The sequence below is a fragment of the Triticum aestivum genome, chromosome 6B (genome assembly GCF_018294505.1).
Source record: "Triticum aestivum cultivar Chinese Spring chromosome 6B, IWGSC CS RefSeq v2.1, whole genome shotgun sequence".
Lineage (NCBI taxonomy): Eukaryota > Viridiplantae > Streptophyta > Magnoliopsida > Poales > Poaceae > Triticum > Triticum aestivum.
Genome location: NC_057810.1, coordinates 57,469,427 through 57,491,070, shown reverse-complemented (window position 1 = coordinate 57,491,070; position 21,644 = coordinate 57,469,427). Strand labels below are relative to the sequence as shown.

The 21,644-nt window shown below is 45.3% G+C and overlaps 1 protein-coding gene across 1 annotated transcript; it reads left to right on the top strand.

The window, feature by feature from the left end:
• The first annotated feature begins 13,823 nt into the window (after nucleotides 1-13,823).
• LOC123138807 (uncharacterized) lies at nucleotides 13,824-15,043 on the top strand. The gene is made up of 3 exons (XM_044558677.1): nucleotides 13,824-13,955; nucleotides 14,030-14,572; nucleotides 14,657-15,043. The coding sequence occupies exons 1-3, from the start codon at nucleotides 13,839-13,841 to the stop codon at nucleotides 15,041-15,043; spliced, it is 1,047 nt and encodes a 348-aa protein (XP_044414612.1). The 5' UTR covers nucleotides 13,824-13,838.
• Nucleotides 15,044-21,644: the final 6,601 nt, after the last annotated feature.

Here is a 21,644-nt window from a genome sequence, read left to right as displayed (position 1 = left end):
TTTGATGATAGGAGTATTAAATATACAGAGTCATTTAGTATTCAATGTTGAATAATAATGTTAGTGATTTGTTACAGTAGAAGATGATATGGTTTTGCATTGGTTTATACTAACCTATCTCACGAGTTCTTGTTGAGTTTGTTGTGAATGAAGCTTTTGATAAAAAGAGAAACCATGATATGAGAGGAATTAAGGAGACACAAAAGTTCAAGCTTGGGGATGCCCAAGGCACCCCAAGATATTATTTCAAGAAGTCTCAAGCATCTAAGCTTGGGGATGCCCCAGTAGGCATCCCACCTTTCTTCTTCAACAACTATCGGTTAGTATCGGTTAAGCCTAAGTTTGTGCTTCTTCACATGAGTTGTGCTATCCTTGCAATGTAGTTTTCTTTAGCTTTGCTTGATGTTTGAATAAGATACCAAGATCTGAAATTCTTTAATGGAAGAGTCTTCACATAGTTGCATAATTATTCGACTACTCAATAATCTTCACTTATATCTTTCGGAGTAGTTTGTCATTTGCTCTAGTGCTTCACTTATATCTTTTAGAGCACAATGGTGGTTTTATTTTGAAGAAATAGATGAACTCTCATGCTTCACTTAGATTATTTTGAGAGTCGTTAATAGCATGGTAATTTGCTTAATATTAATATACTTGGTATTCAATATATGTGAAACTTTCTTTTGAGTGCGTTGAATACTAAGATAAGTTTGATGCTTGATAATTGTTTTGAGATATGGAGGTGATAATATCAAAGTGATGCTAGTTGGGTGATTATGAATTTAAAGAATGCTTGTGTTGAAGTTTGTGATTCCCGTAGCATGCACGTATGGTGAACCGCTTTGTGATGAAGTCGGAGCACAATTTTATTTATTGATTGTCTTCCTTATGAGTGGCGATCGGGGACGAGCGATGGTCTTTTCCTACCAATCTATCCCCCTAGGAGTATGCGTGCAGTGCTTTGGTTTTTGATGTCTTCTAAATTTTTTCAACAAGTTCATGAGTTCTTTTGATTAATGTTGAGTCCATGGATTATATGCACTCTCACCCTTCCACCATTGCTAGCCTCTCTAATACTGCGCACTTTTCGCCGGTATCATACACCCACCATATACCTTCCTCAAAACAGCCACCATACCTACCTATCATGGCATTTCCATAGCCATTCCGAGATATATTGTCATGCAACTTTCCACCGTTCCGTTCATATGACACACATTACTTTTGTCATATTGCTTTTTGCATGAACATGTAGTTGACATTGTATTTGTGGCAAAGCCACCGTTCATAATTCTTTCATACATGTCACTCTTGATTCATAGCATATCCTGGTACACCGCCAGAGGCATTCATATAGAGTCATATTTTGTTCTAAGTATCGAGTTGTAATTGTTGAGTTGTAAGAAAAATAAATGTGTGATGATCATTATTATTAGAGCATTGTCCCAGTGAGGAAAGGATGATGGAGACTATGATTCCCCCATAAGTCGGGATGAGACTACGGACGAAAAAAAGAGTGGCCATAAAAAAAAGAGAAAAGGCCCAAATAAATAAATAAATAAAATGAGAGAAAAAGAGAGAAGGGACAATGCTACTATCCTTTTACCACACTTGTGCTTCAAAGTAGCACCATGATCTTCATGATAGAGAGTCTCATATGTTGTCACTTTCATACTAGTGGGAATTTTTATTTATAGAACTTGGCTTGTATATTCCAATGATGGGCTTCCTCAAAAGTGCCCTAGGTCTTCGTTAGCAAGCAAGTTGGATGCACACCCACTTAGTTTCTTTTGTTGAGCTTCCATATATTTATAGCTCTAGTGCATCCGTTGCATGGCAATCCCTACTCACTCACATTGATATCTATTGATGGGCATCTCCATAGCCCATTGATACGCCTAGTTGCCGTGAGACTATCTTCTCCTTTTTGTCTTCTCCACAACCACCATTCTATTCCACCTATAGTGCTATGTCCATGGCTAACACTCATGTATTGCGTGAAAGTTGAAAAAGTTTGAGATTACTAAAGTATGAAACAATTGCTTGGCTTGTCATCGGGGTTTTGCATGATTAAATAGTTTGTGTGTCGAAGATGGAGCATAGCCAGACTATATGATTTTGTAGGGATAACTTTCTTTAGCCATGCTATTTTGAGAAGACATGATTGCTTTGATTAGTATGCTTGAAGTATTATTATTTTTATGTCAATATGAACTTTTGTCTTGAATCTTTCGGATCTGAATATTCATGCCACAATTAAGAAGATTTACATTGAAATTATGCCAAGTAGCACTCCACATCAAAAATTATTTTTTTATCATTTACCTACTCAAGGACGAGCAGGAATTAAGCTTGGGGATGCTTGATACGTCTCCAACGTATCTATAATTTTTTATTGCTCCATGCTACTTTATCTACTGTTTTAGGCAATATTGGGCTTTATTATCCACTTTTATATTATTTTTGGGACTAACCTATTAACCGGAGGCCCAGCCCAGATTTGCTGTTTTATGCCTATTTCAGTGTTTCGAGGAAAAGGAATATCAGTCGGAGTCAAAACGGAACGAAATCAACTTGAGAAGTTAATTTTGGAAGGAAACCCACCTGATAGACTTGGAGTGCACGTCAGGGGAGTCCTGGGCTTCCCACGAGGGTGGGGGGCGCGCCCACCCCCCTAGGGCGCGCCCCCTACCTCGTGAGCACCCCGGAGGTCCACCGACGTACCCCTTGCACCCATATATACCTACGTACCCTAAAACTTCCAGAACAGAAGATAGATCGGGAGTTCCACCGCCGCAAGCCTCTGTAGCCACCAAAAACCTCTAGGGAGCCCGTTCCGGTGCCCTGCCGGAGGGGGATCCCATCATCGTGGCCATCTTCATCATCCCGACGCTATCCATGACGAGGAGGGAGTAGTTCACCCTCGAGGCTGAGGGTATGTACCAGTAGCTATGTGTTTGATCTCTCTCTCATGTTCTCTCTCGTGTTCCCTCTATGGCACGATCTTGATGTATCCCGAGCTTTGCTATTGTAGTTGGATCTTATGATGTATCTCCCCCTCTACTCTCTTGTGATGAATTGAGTTTCCCCTTTGAAGTTATCCTATCGGATTGAGTCTTTTATGAGAACACTTGATGTATGTCTTGTGATCCACTTGATGTATGTTTTGGTGATCAACTTGCGGGTTTCGTGACATTGGGAACCTATGCATAGGGGTTGGCACACGTTCTTGACTCTCCGGTAGTAGCTTTGGGGCACTCTTTGAAGTACTTTGTGTTGGTTGAATAGATGAATCTGAGATTGTGTGATGCATATCGTATAATCATGCCCACGGATACTTGAGGTGACAATGGAGTATCTAGGTGACACTAGGGTTTTGGTTGATTTGTGTCTTAAGGTGTTATTCTAGTACAAACTCTTTTATAGATTGATCCGAAAGAATAACTTTGAGGTGGTTTCGTACCCTACCATAATCTCTATGTTTGTTCTCCGCTATTAGTGGCTTTGGAGTGACTCTTTGTTGCATGTTGAGGGCTTGTTATATGATCTATCTATGTTATTATTGTTGAGAGAACTTGCACTAGTGAAAGTATGAACCCTAGGCCTTGTTTCCTACCATTGCAATACCGTTTACGCTCACTTTTACCACTTGTTACCTTGCTGTTTTTACTATTTCAGATTACAAAAACCTTTATCTACTATCTATTTTGCACTTGTATCACCATCTCTTCGCCGAACTAGTGCATCGATACAATTTTCCATTGTATTGGGTGTGTTGGGGACACAAGAGACTCTTTGTTATTTGGTTGCAGGGTTGCTTGAGAGAGACCATCTTCATCCTACGCCTCCTACGGATTGATAAACCTTAGGTTATCCACTTGAGGGAAATTTGCTACTGTCCTACAAACCGGTGCACTTGCAGGCCCAACAACGTCTACAAGAAGAAGGTTGTGTAGTAGACATCAGTGGGTCCCAGTAGTCAGGGGGGAAACATTTTTTTCGCGAAATACGGTGGACCGTCCGGTGGGTCCCTGGTGTCAGGTGGAGGAATAATTATCTTGCACATAATAAGGAGGCACTTCCTTGCGGCCGCCGTGAACCCAGCTGTCAGCCTCTCCATGCACGGTACTCTTCCGATGGAAGTTAGTCGTTGGCCATATTGACCACGCCGTGCCAAGAGCACCACGGCAGTGGACGACGGTGTGGCCTAGGAAGGGGACGACGCGGAGCCGGGGAAGATGCAGCAGTGGATACCCACGCGAAGAGGAGTACAAGGGTTCACTGGTTCGGCTGCGGTGTGAGGCTGCCGTTGCCGCAGAATAACAGGGGGTGTGGGTTAGTAGAGGGATGGCCTCGCCAGCAGTGGGAGTAGTAGGGGGCGGTAAAGCCTCCGCGGCATCACAGCCGGCCATGGGAGGCAGGAGCACGCGACAGGACCGGCGCTGGTTTGGGCGGCTGGAGCAAGAAGACCAGAGGTTGAAGAAGCACTACGGTCGTTGGATGAACATCGTACGGTAACAGGAGCTAGAATCATTCATATTGAGTAAGTTGACAAATCCCTCCGTCCCCGTCAACTTGGTAGGCCCATAAGTCAGCCTCCCACTATGCTGGGTTCAGCTGGCAGGGGGAGTATTCATTTTTTTGTGCGTAATAAGGAGGCACTTCCTTGCGTGCGAAGATAGTTGGTGGGTCTGACCTGTCAGCGGGGGGCACATTTTTTTCGCGAAATACAGAGGCCCTTCCGGTGGTTCCCAGATGTCAGGTGGAGGAATCATTATTTTGCACGTCATAAGGAGGCATTTCCTTGTGTGCGGCCGTGGACCCAGCTGTCAGCCTCTCCACGCAAATTCTACTTCTGATGGTGTCGCTCGTTCACCATGTTGACCACGCCGCGCCGAGCGCATCCAAGGTGGTGGACGACGGCGAGGCCCCGGACAGCAATGAGCCGGAGATGGGAAGACGCAGGAGTAGAGTCGCAGACAAAGAGGTGTAAGAGGGTTAACTGGTTCTAGTGCGGTGTGGTTCGGCAGTCGGTGGAGAAGAATAGGAGGTGTGGAAGGGTGGAGGGATGGCCTGGCCAATGGTGGAGTAGCGCTTCATAGCGAAGCGTGCTAAGCAGAGCTGCTAGCAGCAGGAGGCGGGAGGTGGTCCCAGCGGCGCTGGAGGAAGGAAACGAGAGATTAAAGATGGATGCCGGTCGTTGGATGTAAATCCAACGGCTAACATGTCAGAATCATTTGTTGACTAAATTGACAACGACTTGTGTTGGCTTCGACCTATTGGCCGACATTTCAGCCTCCAAAAATGTGGCACGTATTCAACCCATTTTTCAGAATTTACAGTCTTTTTTTGCGTGGTAGAATTTACAGTCAATTTGATCTTCTTTTTTTGAATTACAGCCATTAGCTGGGCTGGGTGAACAAATAATGTAGCGTCCATGCAGCCCATTTATTTTATTTCCTAAAAATTTACAGGCCATTTGCACTTTCTCGAAATACATGATTTTGCTGGGCTGATTCTAATTACAATGTTGGGTTCGGCTAGCAATGTTATGAAAAAATAAAAAGGGGCTGAGCATTTTGTTATAAATATATTTAAATAATAAGTGATATTATTACATTCGTGCTTAAATCTTACCAGGCTTTTTTACACAATCACTAGGATTTTCGTGCCAAAACAATCCAGGATTTTATTGTTAAGAAATTATTTTTATAAGTTAATAAGATGTGGGATATTGTTTTCTTACATATGTAAGTATCTGTTAAATATATGATGACAATAAAAATAATATATAATAACATATAAAATAATTTAAATATATATAATATAGTTAGAAGAGAAACATAAGTTGGACCTGGCGTTCCTATTCTTATATAGAAAAATAGAACAGACCTGTGCGTTTTCTTCAAAAAAATACATAAATTGGGCTGCCGATTTTCAGGAAAAATAAAACCTCGGATGGGAGGTCCATAGGCCGGTCGATACATGACGGCTCTCAAGAAAATACAAACAGGCCTATGGACCTCCCATCCGAGGTCGTGGGCTGCGCATGTTAAAAATGAAAGCCTAGATGGGGCAGCCCAAAACCCAGCTGATACTTGCTGCCCAGTGATAATAAATGATACCTGCCAGCTCCCCGGCTTCATTGTGAATTTATCCCCTATAGTAACTACCTTGAAGCACCTAAAAAAATGTAACTATGTTGATAAACCCGTGGGCCCCAATGTCAGTATAGCATTAGGAGAAAGTATTTTTTCGATGAGTCACTTGCTTGTGTACGACCATAGACCTGGTGGGTCCCGACTGTCCGCCTCTGCACGTACAGTCCTCTCCAAATTCCTCTTGTTTGTTCAACATGTTCACAACAGCAGACAGCGGCGTCGCGGCGAGCGCACAAAGGCGCAGGAGGGGATCCCACCACCTAAGGAAGTGCCTTATTATTAATGAAACTACTGAACTAGCCTAGTGGCCAAGTGACACTACCCAAGAGCTGTTCCGCCCGGGTTCGATTCCACCTCACACATGTGCAGGGAAAATACTCCAAATTTTTTGCCTCTGCCTTTATTGACATGTGGGTCCTCATTGTCATCTACACACACCACGTCCAACACTTGCCAAAACTTCGTCCCTCGTTTTCTCTATGTTTCGCACACTCGACATTGTGTGGGCATTTTGATTGTGCATCATATGAAGATGTGCTATGCATGAATGTTGATCAGCATGATGTTAACTGGTTAGTAGTTCCATTTTCGATCATGAATAAAACTTCCAACATGATGTTAACCCTGTTTGAAAAGGCCGTGTTAATATAAATGCTCTGCCTCTGAAAGTTGTACTTTCTTATCTGAAACTGAACTTGCAGTTTCTTATCTACAACTGAAACTTGTAGTTTCTTCTCTGAGAATAACATTGTCTGCACTTTTATACTCCTATGAAACTACATTTTTTTAAGTGCTAAAAATATATCTCTAGAATTCATAAAATACTTCATATGCACAATACTGCAAATTTGAAATTCAAAATACATTCATATCTGAAAGTACTCTCAAAATACACAACACAAAACACAATTCACAACCTGCAAATATTGACAACCCTAAGCTCATCCTGACAATTCACAACCTGCCCGACTATTGGGCTGGGGGGGGGGCAGTCCCCTCATATTCCTCGGCGGCAGATAGCCGCCCCGTGAGAAGATGTGAACGGCGAGGGAGATGATGGCGGGGAAGCATCGTCGGGCCAACGATTTTTTGTCCAAAAGGACCCCCTGGCCAACAGAATTGCCAAAAAAGACCACATGTCAAAAACATTGTTAAAAAGGACCCCCTCAGCGGTGGCGGCAGGCGCGGCAGGCGACACGTGGCACCTGCCGCCACCGGATGAGGCGGCGGGCCCGGCCGCCACCGCCACAGGCGGCCGCGCGAGAAATAACCATGTCAGCACAGTGCGCCGAGCCCGGACGGAACGGCCAGGCCTGGTGGGCCACGCCGCCACCTAGTGAGGCGGCCTCTCTGGCCGCTGTCGGGCGCGGGCCGACCACTCGTGATGCTCGCGGGCCCCGCCTGTGGGCCAGGCCGCCACTGCAGGAGGCGGCGACACTGCTGCTGCACACGCGACAACGGCGCAGACGGCGCTGATTCCCGTGCGGCGCTGATTCCGGTGGCGCAGATTTTCACGGGTGCTGCTTTTCCCAGCTCCTTGTTTTGCCTGCCACAAGTTTCGATGATCGGATTCCCGCCTAAACTTTGTAGTACTGATTGTTACGTAAACGACACTGATTAAAGCTGTGCGTGATTCTCGCTTCCGTCTATTTCTCCAGCCGAAGCGACAGCATTCAGGCGTTGTTGTTGCTGCGTATGATGAGACATCGCGATGCTGAAATCCGATGCCGTGGTAGGTGAGTTCTGGTTTGTTCTGCCGACAATACAGTGGTCCTCTTCTTTTTAAACGCACATCCGCGACTCCGTGCGCATACACTCTCTCTCGCATATCTCTGGTTGCCTCCTCTACCTCTTAACTCTCTCTGAGCGCATACATAGACAGAAAGGAAAACTAGGTAGCCACTTTTACTCGTGATTTTGGTCGATTTGGAGTTTGATTTCGAAGATGATGAAGTTGAAGAAAAGTTAGATTAAGGTAAGATCTATCCATTTTTGTTGGTTTCGTTCACATGCATGATGTTTTTGTTCTGTTTTATTAGTTCCTAAGTGTGTATTCTCTGTTGTTTTAGGCATAATTTTAGCACTTGAAGGAGTCATTTGGAGTCATTTAGAGCTTGAGGAGTAGGATTTGCGTTGCGAAAGTGAAGTACGAAGTTGAAGATCAAGGTATGAGCTTTGCAATACATTTATTTATTTGTGCATGCGGGGTGGTAATTAGTTAGTCTTTTAGCTCGTCATTAGCTATGCTATGTTAGTGCGTAGAGGTTAGAAATAATTTCAGACGACAGATACAACATTTACAATATTTTTTATTGCATGTGGTATGTTATTTCATGTGGTATGTTATTTTATGCGGTATGTTTATTAATAAGTCTATAGTTATGTCGCAATAATCTAAATTTTATATGTTAAGATTAGGTGCTAATGTACTTAATGATGTATGTAATTAGGTAAAATAATTCATCTTAGTAACAAACAAGGAGGAGAAGACATGATTGAAGAAATTGTGTTTCCATTTTGTTAGCAGGAAGAAAAATCCGTGTGTAATATTGATGTTAATGTGATAACAGGTTGACTCCGTTCATATAGTACTGGCGACGGATATTTATTGGAACTATTTTGACGCTTAATTGCATTTGCAAGCACATCCATATTGGAGCTAAGGTAAAAAAAATGACACTGTAATTTTGTTAATATTTTTTGTATTGATGTACTATTGTGAATAATGTGCATGTTGCTGTAAATATTATTATTTGTAGATAAATGATTGTTATCGTATGATGTGAAAAAAATTATATAAAGCCGAAAGAAACTAAATGTTTTACTCATATGATATTAAAATGTTATTATCGTACTATTATGTTTACTGGTTGTTTGGATAGCGAGTAATTACCATGGGTTTTGTCATAACATGTTGTAAGAAAAATAGTTTGACATAACCTGTTGTAAGAAAAATGACACTCATATGATATTTAAATGTTATTATCGTAATATTATGTTTAGTGGTTGTTTGAATAGCGAGTACTTACCCTCAGTTTTGTCATAACCTGTTGTAAGGAAATTATGTAGAAAACCATATTTTACTAATAGTCGTTTTTCCAGAAGTTAAGTTTTTGCATGTTACGAGAACTATTTTAGGATATTTTTGGGGTAGTTAGAGAAAAGCAAACAGAGTTTTAGTTTGTTACGCTCATAGACAAGTTTGAGAAAAATAGATCTGTAAATACCCGTTAACCAAACAACCCCTTAAAGTCTAAGCAAATGATTCTAAAAACAAACCGAATATTTATAACGAAAATACGGTTATTATTTTAGTCATAAGATATGTAAATGTTGTCATCGTTACTAAATGTTCAGTTACTAATTATTTGAAATGTAAACATGTATGTTGGTTAGGTACTATGGAAAATTTAGTAGTGTACTATGGGAACGTCTTACGCGACGGTCCATGCGGGGTGGATGTGTCCTTCTGCGAGTCGACTACAGTAGTGGTGAGAGACATGGTCAACGTGGGTTACGCAGCGGTTAGAAGGTGCATCCGAGCGGTGTTTGGCCCAGTGATGCAGGAAAAAAAATGACAATGGAGGCCTTCGTCGTTGACGGAGGAAATGATGGGACAGTTGCCCGTTGGGGTTTGCGGCCTGTCACAGGTGATCGGTCGTGGGGGTCGTACATGAGGTTTGCAAGCAATCCCAATAACTCAATGTATGGTCAGCCGATGGTGTATGTGGAGTTCATTTCAGTCACTGATGTTGCCGGATGCAGTAGCAGGGGTGGTGAGGTCGAGTTGGCCATCACATCAGCCCCTAGCATCGGCCCATCGGAACCGACGGGCGGCCAGCCTGTGTATGACACAGGATATTGGTCGGCGGCCGTTGACATGAGCGAACACGTGGAGGGATTGCCGGAGGCGCTAGATGATGATGATCATTCTTCTGCGTCTTCGGAGTCAAGCGGAGAAGAAGATGTTCCTCCTCAGAGGGCGGTCGCGGCGGCACTGCAACCTGGGTTTTTACAGGATATGAGCATCACCAACGAATTTCACTCTGCTTCTGGCCTAGGAGCGGGAAGCCTGGAGGTTGGGCAAGTTTTCCCAGATAAGAAGTCTGCTTACCAGGCAATGGGTAGCTATGCAATCGGCATCCACCGCCAGCATAGAGTGAAGCAGTCTGATAAAAAAGAGTTGAAGGTCATATGCATCCACACCGCGAAAGGTTGCCGCGGAAGAGTTCTTGCTAGACTGAAGCCTGGGGTATGTCAGTCATGGCATATCACAAAAATAGTGGAGCATACCTGTGAGCAAACTGGGACTCTTTCAGATCACTGCAATGTGACAGCAAAATTTGTGGCACAGACGATGGAAACAATTGTGCAGGGAAGTCTCAACATTAGTGTTAGGGCTCTGCAAAAAGATGCAGAGGATCTAATTGGATTCCCTGTTAGCTACAGCAAGGCTAGGCATGCGAAGGAAAATATATTTAAGAACTTGTATGGTACCTATGAGGAGGCATATTCTTATGCCCCTAGAATGCTTCATCAAATAGAAAGTGCTAATAGGGGGACTCAAGTTTGGCGGAGAGAACGTCCAAACCCAATGAACCCGGGTGAGCTAATCCTGGACCGCTTATTCTGGGCATTCGCCCAGACTATACAAGCCTTCAGGCACTGTCGCCCGGTATTATCTGTTGATGGTACCTTTCTCACTGGAAAGTACAAGGGCACACTATTGGTGGCGATTGCAGCGGATGCAAATAATCAGCTTCTTCCTATTGCATATGCATTGGTCGAGAGCGAGAACAAAGATAGCTGGTTGTGGTTCCTGAGCTGCGTGAAGATGGGTGTCGTGAAAGAGCGTAAAGGTGTTTGCATCATTTCTGATCGCAACACTGGATTATTAAGCGCTCTTGAAATAATTAAGGCATCGGAAGAAGAGTGGGGCTGGCCCGATCTAGAGGGAAGGTGGTGCATGAGGCATTTGGCAGCAAACTTTTACTCCAAATTCAAAAACAAGGATTGGTTCAAGTTATTCAAGAGGATGTGCATGCAAAAAACTGTAGCCAAAATGAATGCGATATGGGCAGGTATCAATGGTGAGATCGACCGCGCGGCCTTGCCGCAGAGAGAAGACCGAAGGGGTCGTAGGACGGTCATAAATTTGAGCCAGTGGATCACCGAGAATTGCCCTCATTTGGAGAAGTGGGCACAGGCTCACGACACCGGGGCTCGGTATGGAATAATGACCAGCAACATGTCAGAGGTGTACAATGGTGTTCTTAAAGGGGTGCGAGCACTGCCTATCACAGCCCTAATTGAAGAAACTTGGAACCGGACCCTGTCATACTTTGCAGACAGGGTCACCGTCGCCAAAGCACAAGTTGAATTGAACAAGCCATGGTCCGAGAAGATGCAAAGACATCTGGACGAGAAAGCAAAGAAGTCCCAAAGTCATGGCTGCAGGAAAGTGGACGCACTTAGGAATAAGTGGGAGGTCAATGTGCGAGCCAAGTACGTTAAGGGTCACCACAGAGGATCAAAAAAGCAAGCTGTCACCCTTGGCTCAACCTCCTGTGAGTGCACTTGTAACAAGCCCAAGCTTGAGGGCTACCCTTGCAGTCATGTGCTCCGGGCGGCTGCTGTTCAAAAAATCAGCGTCGAGCCATACATATCGCCGTACTTCAACATGTACAATCTGTACAACACTTGGAACGGTGAGTTCTGGGCTTGGGGCATTGATATGAACTATAAAATGTTGTGGCCAGATGGGCCGAAATGGATTCCGAACACCGACTTGATGAGAACCGCAAAGGGACGACGTCAGTCTAGGCGTCATCGCAATGACATGGACCATAGCCAGATGGGAGAACCAAGGCGATGCCGCGTTTGCAGGTGTCCTGGACATTCACGCAAAGACTGCCCGTATCGAGCCAACAACAACGCATGATGTTGATATATATGTACTCGCCATGTCTATTTATATTTCTACTCGTTATGTGTACTTATATTGAATTTAAATTGATTCTCTTTGTATTATTGTACTCCTGATGTTAACTTCAGATAATTAATGTAAATCGTATCTCTTTGTATTTTTTAAGTTAATTTTGATTTGCATTTGTATTTCTGTCTTCCTCGTAATTTATATTTGTATGTTTGTGTGCAGGTTATGGGTGAAGTGCCAGTGCTTTTGCAGGGGCCCCATGACGCCGGGCACCGTTGCCACCTATTTTTGAAACCAAATACTAAGCATGATTATCGGCCTTTCAGACTTCGAACCATAAAGAAAACATGGCCAATACACAATCATTTCCTTGCTCACCTTGACGCTTATGGACTACAAGGTTTTGCTAGGCTCACATCATGCGACGACCAAGTACGTTCGGACCCATCCCTTTTGACATCCCTCGTTGACCGGTGGAGACCTGAAACCCACACCTTTCACTTTCGTTTTGGGGAGCTTGCACCTACACTGAAAGATGTTTCTATGATCACTGCTCTACCAATTAGAGGTGAGCCGGTAGTCTCTCCACGAGTGTCTCCATCTTGGGCATTAGATATAGCAGCCCGTCTTGGGATGGAAATGCCAGAATCACAACGTTCTGGTAACCCTCGGGGCATCCCACTCGTCTGGCTTCGTGATAACTTTCTTCATTTATCTAGCTTCGCCAATGAGGAGACGAGAAAAAGACATCTGTTTGCATATTTTTTGTGGCTCCTCGGGAATCTATTTCCAAATTCACATGGGGACGTTGTTGTCCCTGGTCTCATCTACATTGCGGAGAATATGGTAGATGAACCTTTACCCGAGCAGCCAAAATACAGCTTCGGTTCTGCCATGCTATCTCATACATACAAAGGCTTGTGTGATGCCACGCAAAAAACCTCTTTCGCACAAAAAGCTCCATTACTTTGTGTCGCCTATGAGTTTCTACAGTTGTGGTCCTGGGAATACCTCCCTGTAGGACGACCTCGTATAGTACAACCCATATACCCATATGACTTTGGCGAGGGTGCTAGCGCAACTATGGCCACCAGGTGGACAAAGGCACGGAAACGTTGGTCTCCAGATATTGCGAAAAATTGTTACCCTATGTACCACCAGCAGTTTGAGATACTTGATGAGGCAGAAGTCACATGGAACCCGTGGACTCAGGACCAGCTAAAAATGGTCTTTGATGCTCGACACTTCACACCAGGCATGTTGACCGATAGTGCATTCTGGCTGACTCGCTGCAACTTATTGTTCCTGTGGTGTGTTGAACCTTACAACCCAGAGCGTGTAATGAGACAGTTCGGTCTCTATCAAGAAATTCCACCACCTTTTCCCAGACGTATCGACGAGGAAACACATAAGTAAGATGTGACATCCCTAAATAGTTAGTGTCATTTTTAATTTACTAAACTCACACTTTGTTACATAATTTGCAGGCTAACCAATATGGGCAGGGGTTGGAGTTTATACGATTGGAGGGAAGAGAACAGTGAATGGGTACACAAGTGGACAAATGAAGCGCTAGCAGATATAGTGCGTCAACTAAGGTATATTTTATGTACATTATTTTTTTACGATGATCATACGATGCGTGAAGATGCTTTGCTTTCATCACAACGGTTTATGTAATTATTTAATTTTGCAGGCCGTACGATGGAAGTACAGATCAAGCGTACAAGCAGTGGTACTGCATGAACACACGTGCTGGCCTGGCCAGTCAGCCAGCTACTATACCAACACATCTCACACAAGAGGAGCAGGCGCGGAGACATGTTGAGCTGCATGCAGCTTACTATCGTGACCACCTGGTAATCACTTGTAACTTTTTTAGGTCCATCATTTCATAATCATTTGAACTAAATAACATTCAAATATTGTTCAGCTTGAAAATGTCAACGAAGTAGGGCAGATGGCTACGGATAGCATGCCGGCCCAGGGCCCATATCGCAAGACATTCCAGAAACTTTTGCAACAATTCGTGGCAAAGAAGTTCAGATGCGGTAGAGGCGACGACGTTGCCACTGGAGCATACATGCCGGTAGCGAGGTCAGCCAGACCGAGTGCGGCACCGTCGTCCAGACCGAGCGAGGCGCGTACGAGCCATGAGCAATGGGGGGAGGGTCCGAGTACTAGAACGACATTGCCACGACATGACTCATCTCTACCACTGCATCGCTCTTCTTCGATGCAGCTTCGTCAGGGGCAGACATCTCAGGACCATGGCACGGGCTTGGATTCGATGCCCGAGCAGTTTCTTTCCCCTAACCCATATGCGTACACAGGATATGATGCATACACCCAAGGTGAGGGATCTCAGCCGTTTCTCTCCACGCGAGGGATCCCCATGCCCGAGGAGACTCGTGTACCAGATTTAAACCAGCACCAAGTACAATGGCCAGACAGTATAGGAGAGGGATATGCTCAGGTAGTCATGTTTACATTTCAATGCATTTACAATGATATCATATATTATCCTCTAACAATTTGTTTAAAATGTTTCTATGTGCAGGACACACCTGATGTTAATTGGGGCGATGAGAACACCCAACGCGGCGTCAACACAGGCCTCCGGGGAGCATCACATGATCATGGCGTCAACACAGGCCTCCGGGGAGCATCACATGATCTTGGCGACACGGTTACATCATTAGTTACAGAGTTCTTCGGAGGGGATGTTATTGGCCCATCTTTTATCCCCCCGGAGTCACAACCATACGCGTACAATTACGCTTCAGGTTCGCAACAAGGATTCGCGACTCCACCACCTACGCAGGACTCGCAGACACATGAAGCCGAATTGGAGTACGGCCGCGGTCTTCGTGTGACCCGGCCACCTAATCGCTTGTCCCCTTCCGGTCGTAAGGAAAGGCCAGGTGGTCATCGTAAAGTAGGGTGATTCATCTATGCATGTGCGCGACCCATTGTATCTATATATGTGTGTATCAGACTTTTCGATTTGAACATCTATGTTTGCTGAAATAAAAATGCACCAGTCAGGAACAATTTTTCCCGCCTATATCTCCCGCCATACTATCCCGCTCCACTGCACTCGTTCTTTCCCGCCATTTTCTCCTCTCTACCTATAAAACCCCCTTCAGACGGAGGTGGATAAGCATTCGAGTGTAGTGTAGTCGAGATGTCCCATTATCCTTTCGATCGTAGTTTTCACCCTGGGATGAGCAGGACTCTTCTGAGGCTAGCTACCGATTTCAGGATGGACAATAGGATAGTTCCATGGGACGAACTCACCGGTAGTGACACCATAATGAATGAGTTGGCTCACCAATTACGTAGGTCTGGGTGGCCTGAAAGGACCTATGAGGAGGTACGTAAAGAACTTCTTAGGTTGCGTGCAAGGTGGAAGAATGTAGTGGAGCCGAAGAGTGAAACTTTCAGAAGGACTGCAGAAAATCATCCATTTTTATGGACTGAGGAGAGCGAGGATGAAGATGATATCTTCATGCCGCCGCTTCCGGGTGCTGCATCATCAAAGGGCAAGAGTTCTGCATTGTCTAAGGGCAAGAGTACTGCATCCTCGAAGAGCAAGAGTTCTGCATCGTCCAAGGGTAAGAGTTCTACATCCTCGAAGGGCAAGAGTTCTGCATCGATGGAGGATGACGATGATGCCTTCATGTAGTTTTATTCCAGTTCTACCGTTTAATTCGGATGTACTTGCATTATTAGTTTGTACTCTCTTATTGTAGGGCATTATGTTCTATCTTAATTTTATTTTGTAGTTGTTGCACGATGTTCGATATTAGTGGAGGAAAAGAAAATGCCACTACTTTATTCTTAAACTATATTTTTTTCCATTACGACATGGCACAACTGAAAATAAGATACATTGTAGGAATAAACCTACATTTAACTCCTGAAATAAAGCTACATTAAAGTGCAGAAATAAAGATACAAATGATTGCGAAATTTAAAATACTACCACAAGAATCTACTGAGTCCAGCGTGGATATTTTCCTTTTCCATCGCCAGCTTCTTCTGCTGCCTTGGCCTCGCGAGCCCTTTCTTTCTTTCTCTGCCTCTCAGCCTCACGAGCCTCCTTTCGCTGTCGTTCCTGCTCCTCCATGCGACGAGCCTCTTCCCTGTTTTTTCCCATTTCCTGAAAAAAAACGGTGTTGCTCCGCATAGTATTCTTTTAACTCTCTCTCTCTTGCTCTGCTTTCTCCTCAGCTTCCGCCTTCTCGCGTCGCTCTTCCGCAAATAAACTATTCCACGCACGACGACTTCTTTCACGAATCTCAGTCACTGCCCAAGCCGGCTTCTCCGTGTCAATCCAACGATAGTACATGCACAGAGGCGGAGGAGACTACAACAAGAAACAAGAATGTTACTAAAGAATCAATGAAAATACCAACAATATCTATTCGTGATGGTTAAAGCATACCGGAGGCTTGTCGTACTCTGAAAGAGCTACGGCAGGATCTTCCTCATAATTGGCGCACATGAAAAACTTCATGCCCAACCAATCAGAAAAATCCGTCACCTCCTTCACCTTGCAAAGATCGCCACACCAACACCGCAGGACTGCCACCCCAGGAGGCAAACTTGCATTCTTCATTTTCCTCGGCCTAATGCTTTGATCTGAACAAGGCAAACTCATATCGACTGAAAAAATGTGTTACACACTTTGCGCACTGGCGATTTCTAGGATGGCTGGACGAGAGCCTCGGTGTCTTCTTTTATAGGCTCAGACGATTAATGATGGCGAGAAAATAAGCGAGAACAGAGGAAATTAGGCGGGATATTTTAGGATCCCTGTAGTGTCGGCACAACAGGGAACCTCGGATTCCCGCAATGAGTGAGTGTATTTCTGCAGTGCCGTCGCGTCCTCTCAAGCAATAGCCAGCACGCGCGAGGGAATTAGCTAAGTCTGCAACAGGGAACCTGTCGCCGTGCATGACTAAAGCAAAAGCAGGCTATCAGCGTCAATTTTCGAATCATCAGAAAGAGCGAAATTTGTATCGGAATCAGCGCCGTGAGTCACGGAATCAGTGTCGTTTTCTCGCGCATGCAAAGATGCCGCCAGCAACAGTGCACCTCGCCTTCCGTGCAGTCAGCGTGCAGCAGCAGCTCTTTTTTGTCGGCAGGGGTGCCGCCTCACCCAGTGGCGGCGAGGCCCACTGGCGGGGCCCGCTCTCAGCAGGGCCTGTCGGCCAGGCACCGACCGCGCCAGGGGAGGCCGCCTCACCCGGTGGCGGCCGGGCCCACCTGGCCAGCCCCGTTCCGTCGCGGCGCGAAGCACTGCAGATAATCCGTTCGCAAGGGGTGGTCGCCTCCTCCGGTGGCGGCCGGGCCCGCCGCCTCCTGGCACGGCGGCAGGCGCCACGTGTCGCCTGCCGCGCCTGCCGCCACTAGCGAGGGGGTCCTTTTTGACAATGTTTTTGACATGTGGTCTTTTTTGGCAATTCTGTTGGCCAGGGGGTCCTTTTGGACAAAAAATCCGGGCCAACTGCTTTTCTCCTCTTGCAGTTGAGTTCGGTCGACGAAGACTCCACCGGCTCACTCTGGCAGGACACCCTCACAAACGGCACCCTGTAGATACTCGATCCTTCAATATCTGGTGGATGCTCCATCTAGGATCGATACTCCCACCACCGCTCCCTCACGATCGGATTCGGTGAATCTGTTTGCTCCATGGCCCAGAGGAGCAACTCTATGTACTCCCGCGCGACTCCCTCCAGGTGTATCGCCGCCTTTTCGCTCTGTTGCAGATATTTGCCCATGGATGTCGCCGTCGCCGCTAGTTGGTCCGTAGTGTCAAACCAAGACTGTATCTCCAACATCCTAGCTAGCTTCACAGGGTCGCCGTCTGTGATCCTCACGTATCGGTTGTACTCCTCCATCGATCTACTTCTCCACAGCACCTTCACTCGCCGGCGGTGGTTTTTGAATGGAAGAGGAGAGGAGCAGCATTGATTTTGGATTAGAACGGGAGAGGAGCGACGCTGGTTTTGGACTGGAACAAGAGAGGAGGGGCGGTGGTTTTGATGAAGAGGAGAGGAGCGGTGCTGGATTTAGATTGGAACAGGAGAGGAGCGATGGTGGTTTAAGAGGAGAAGAGCGGAAGAGCGGCGCTGGTCTTGGAAGTATTTTTTTGTTGTTTTGCGTATTTTGGGTCAAAGTTTGACCACGTACTGTATTTCACAAGCAAAATGTGAATGCATGTCACCAAAAATTGTATTGTTTGGTTCGTATCTGAATGTTTTCAAATTATATTATTTTTGCAACGTATAACATATATTTTATGTGGGAAAATCATGGTCAATTATGACCCAGAATAACAGGGAGACTAGTTAATATGGGGTCGCTTTCTTAATTGAAGGGTAAATTGATTTTGATTTTGATCCAGTCACAGCGCGTCGACCCTCTCGTCCAATCCTAAATCGCTGCTGCACGCTCCTCTCCCTCTTCTCCATTGCAAAACCACCTCCTCTCCTCTCCATCATCTCCATTCCAAAACTACCGTCTCGCCTCTCCCTCTTCTGATCTTCTCCATTGCAAAACCACCTCCTTCTCTCCATCGTCTCCATTCCAAAACCACTGTCTTGCCTCTCCCTCTTCCCTATTGCAAGACCATCGTCTCTCCTCCCATCTTCCAAAGCTAGCACCGGACCACTCAGAAGGACATCTATGGAGAGGATGCAGCAGCGAATCAGGCGGATCGCCGGCGGGGACCATGCAAAGTTAGCCAGGTTGAAGGAGATCCTTACTTGGTTTGACAATGAGTGGGAGATTTCGAGGATGGTGCGGGCCATGTGGCAATGTATGCGAAAGAGCGAGACGGCGGCGATGAGGGCGGCGATGTACATGTACTCCTCGGCGGCAGTCACGCTGCAGTCCTCCGAGTTCATCGAGTATCTCCTATGGGCGATGGAGCAGACAGATTCTCCCGAGGCGACAGTCAGACGGAGGTGGTGGGAGTACAGGTCGAAGGTCAAGCACCCAGAGGATAACGAATTGATCGACTATGGTGTGTCATTCGTGAGGGTGCAGAGCCAGCTGGAGCCACAGGACTATTCGTTCTCCCACCGCAAGAGGAGGCCGGATGGCGTGACGTCGCTTCCCCGCTGTTCTCCACGGTTCCCTCGACGCTCACCTCGTTTCAACGGCGGCGGTAGGGTTTAAGGTAAGCTTCGCACTAACCTAATCTTCCACCTGCTCATGCTTACAATCAGTGTGACAGCTAATGAAAATCATGCTTACAATCAGTCTCTGAGTACTACGCCAATCACCCTAAAATAGCTCTGGACCTTTGGGTCCAAGTTGTGATACAGTGTACAAATAAAGAAAAATAGATTGGTGCTTCTTTTAGAAAAGAGTACTCCCTAGAAAACTGCCAATATAAGCTACTAGTATTTGGTTAGAGGATTTGCTGCCGAGAAAGATCCGTCCACAGAGAGCGCCACACATCACACTGGTGGTGGTGGATGCCAATGCGTGCATGCAACATGGTTGGTGTCGGTAATTTTTACTTGGCACACCTTGCACTCTTCATATATGCCAGTTCCATACGTACATTTGTGCAGTTCCACCAAAATGCAGCTAAATAACCCTGTTTGCACAGATAATGAAAAAGCGTGATTACATTATAGTGGCACTAGTTGATGAAACACACAAAATAAATAGAAGAAAATATTGTGATAGTATCATAGTATGCCATGCTGCGAGGGCGAGATTGGCCCTGCGACTCCTCATACGGTATGGCTCATACTAGACATCGTCCCAAGTCTCCCAGATAGACCTTCTGCCAGTGATGATCATCAGTGTATAGCGGTAGTACAAGGAGGCGCCTTGAGACATTCAAATCTCTATTTTTGTACAGATCAACTAAAATTAAGCAGCCCAGTTTGCAGAAACGCTTAAACATTAACAATGGGACTATTTGATGAAACATAAATTAACAATAGAAGCACTTTCTTTATCTACATTGGAAATGAAAAGATAGAGAGGACACTCTCTATATTTTAACTATATTATTACTTCATTTTATCAGTGACACTAGGGTCGAGCAGGTGGCAAACGAGGTGTACCGTGCGTCGCAAGGATGGAGGCCGGGGGTGCTTAGACTAGGATGCTGAAGCTGGCTCTTTCAGTCACCAACATGGATGATTCAATTCATGGGACCTTTTGGTGTAGTTCACCTAAAATGAAGAAATGTCCCGTGAGCTAGCAGCTTCTTCTTAAAAAAAATTAAGAAAAGGGCTCCAGCCCCGGTTCCATTTCCATCAGAAAACGAAACCCACTGAGCATCTTCTTCATTAGTTGTAATAAAATTGAGCAACATCAAGGTTGGTTGTGAAGCTCCTGGAATGCTCAACTATAATTTGGATATCATTTGTGCAGTTCAACTAAGATCGAGCATGAAATGTATATCTCTGTTTGCACAAAAAAGGTGGAAAGGAGGGTGACTAACAAGTGATGAAACATGCATCAAATGAAAACAAGCATGTTCCTTATCTGAATGGCAATCCTACAAGGACAATAGCAATTTCTAAAGTAGTGGCATTGCTAGATATTAGTGTGGGCATTAGGATTAAATATGACAACCGTTAAATATGACATTACTTTGGGCATGGGAGAGTAGGTGGGCCAGGACAGTTGCATTTCTAACAAAAAGAACCAACTTATCTTAATGGGAAATTTAGCAGGACATGTAAAAAAGTGCCATTGATTCATATTACTGGAGGCATTACATTGAAAACAACATTGGTTTAACGTGTCCTTACTTTTAATAGTGCGACTGCTACATTTTACCAGTGGCATTACATAAGAGTGGCTCGGGGAAACAAACATTAGAACAAGATATCTGGGTTGGTCCCATTTTTGTTTGGTATAGCCACCTTATACTGTGTGAGGCTAGCAAATCTAGTGCTGGACTTACTCTGTTGACTTGTCCCCACTTTCTTTCCTTTTTCAGCCAATAGATCGGGTTTATATTGAGTTTGTACTGTGTTTCCCTTTATTTCCCTATTAGACCTAGAGACCAGTTGGATAGCCAGTCTCTTCTACTTTTCACCCCCATTATTTCCTCTTTCGACCAAGTCCTAGATTCAGGTAACAAATCCTCCCCCACCCCACCCCCTTTCTTCCTTGTTTGAACCAAGTAGTACTAGATTCGAGTACATGAACTAGTTTTACCACTTAAACGTAAAAAAATTAGGTGGTTTTCGAACAGCCGATCGATCCTATCTACGAGGGGGGTGAGAAATAGTAAAAGATACAAATGCAGCGACGTCAGGAGCTCGGGAAGTAGAGCAAGGCCGGTTTCAAAGGAAGTTATACCTGATGGTCGCCGGGGTGTCGCTAGGTGGGCGGCAGGAGGCCGGATCTGCCCACACTACGGCAGTGAGGAAGAAGGGGTCGGAGGCCCTCCCTCGCCAGCGGTGCTTGGGAGAGAACAACAAGGCAGGCTGATCGGGACGCGCCAACAGTGGGTAAGAGCCGTCACCGAGGACGACCGCGTGAACGTTGCACCTTCTCAC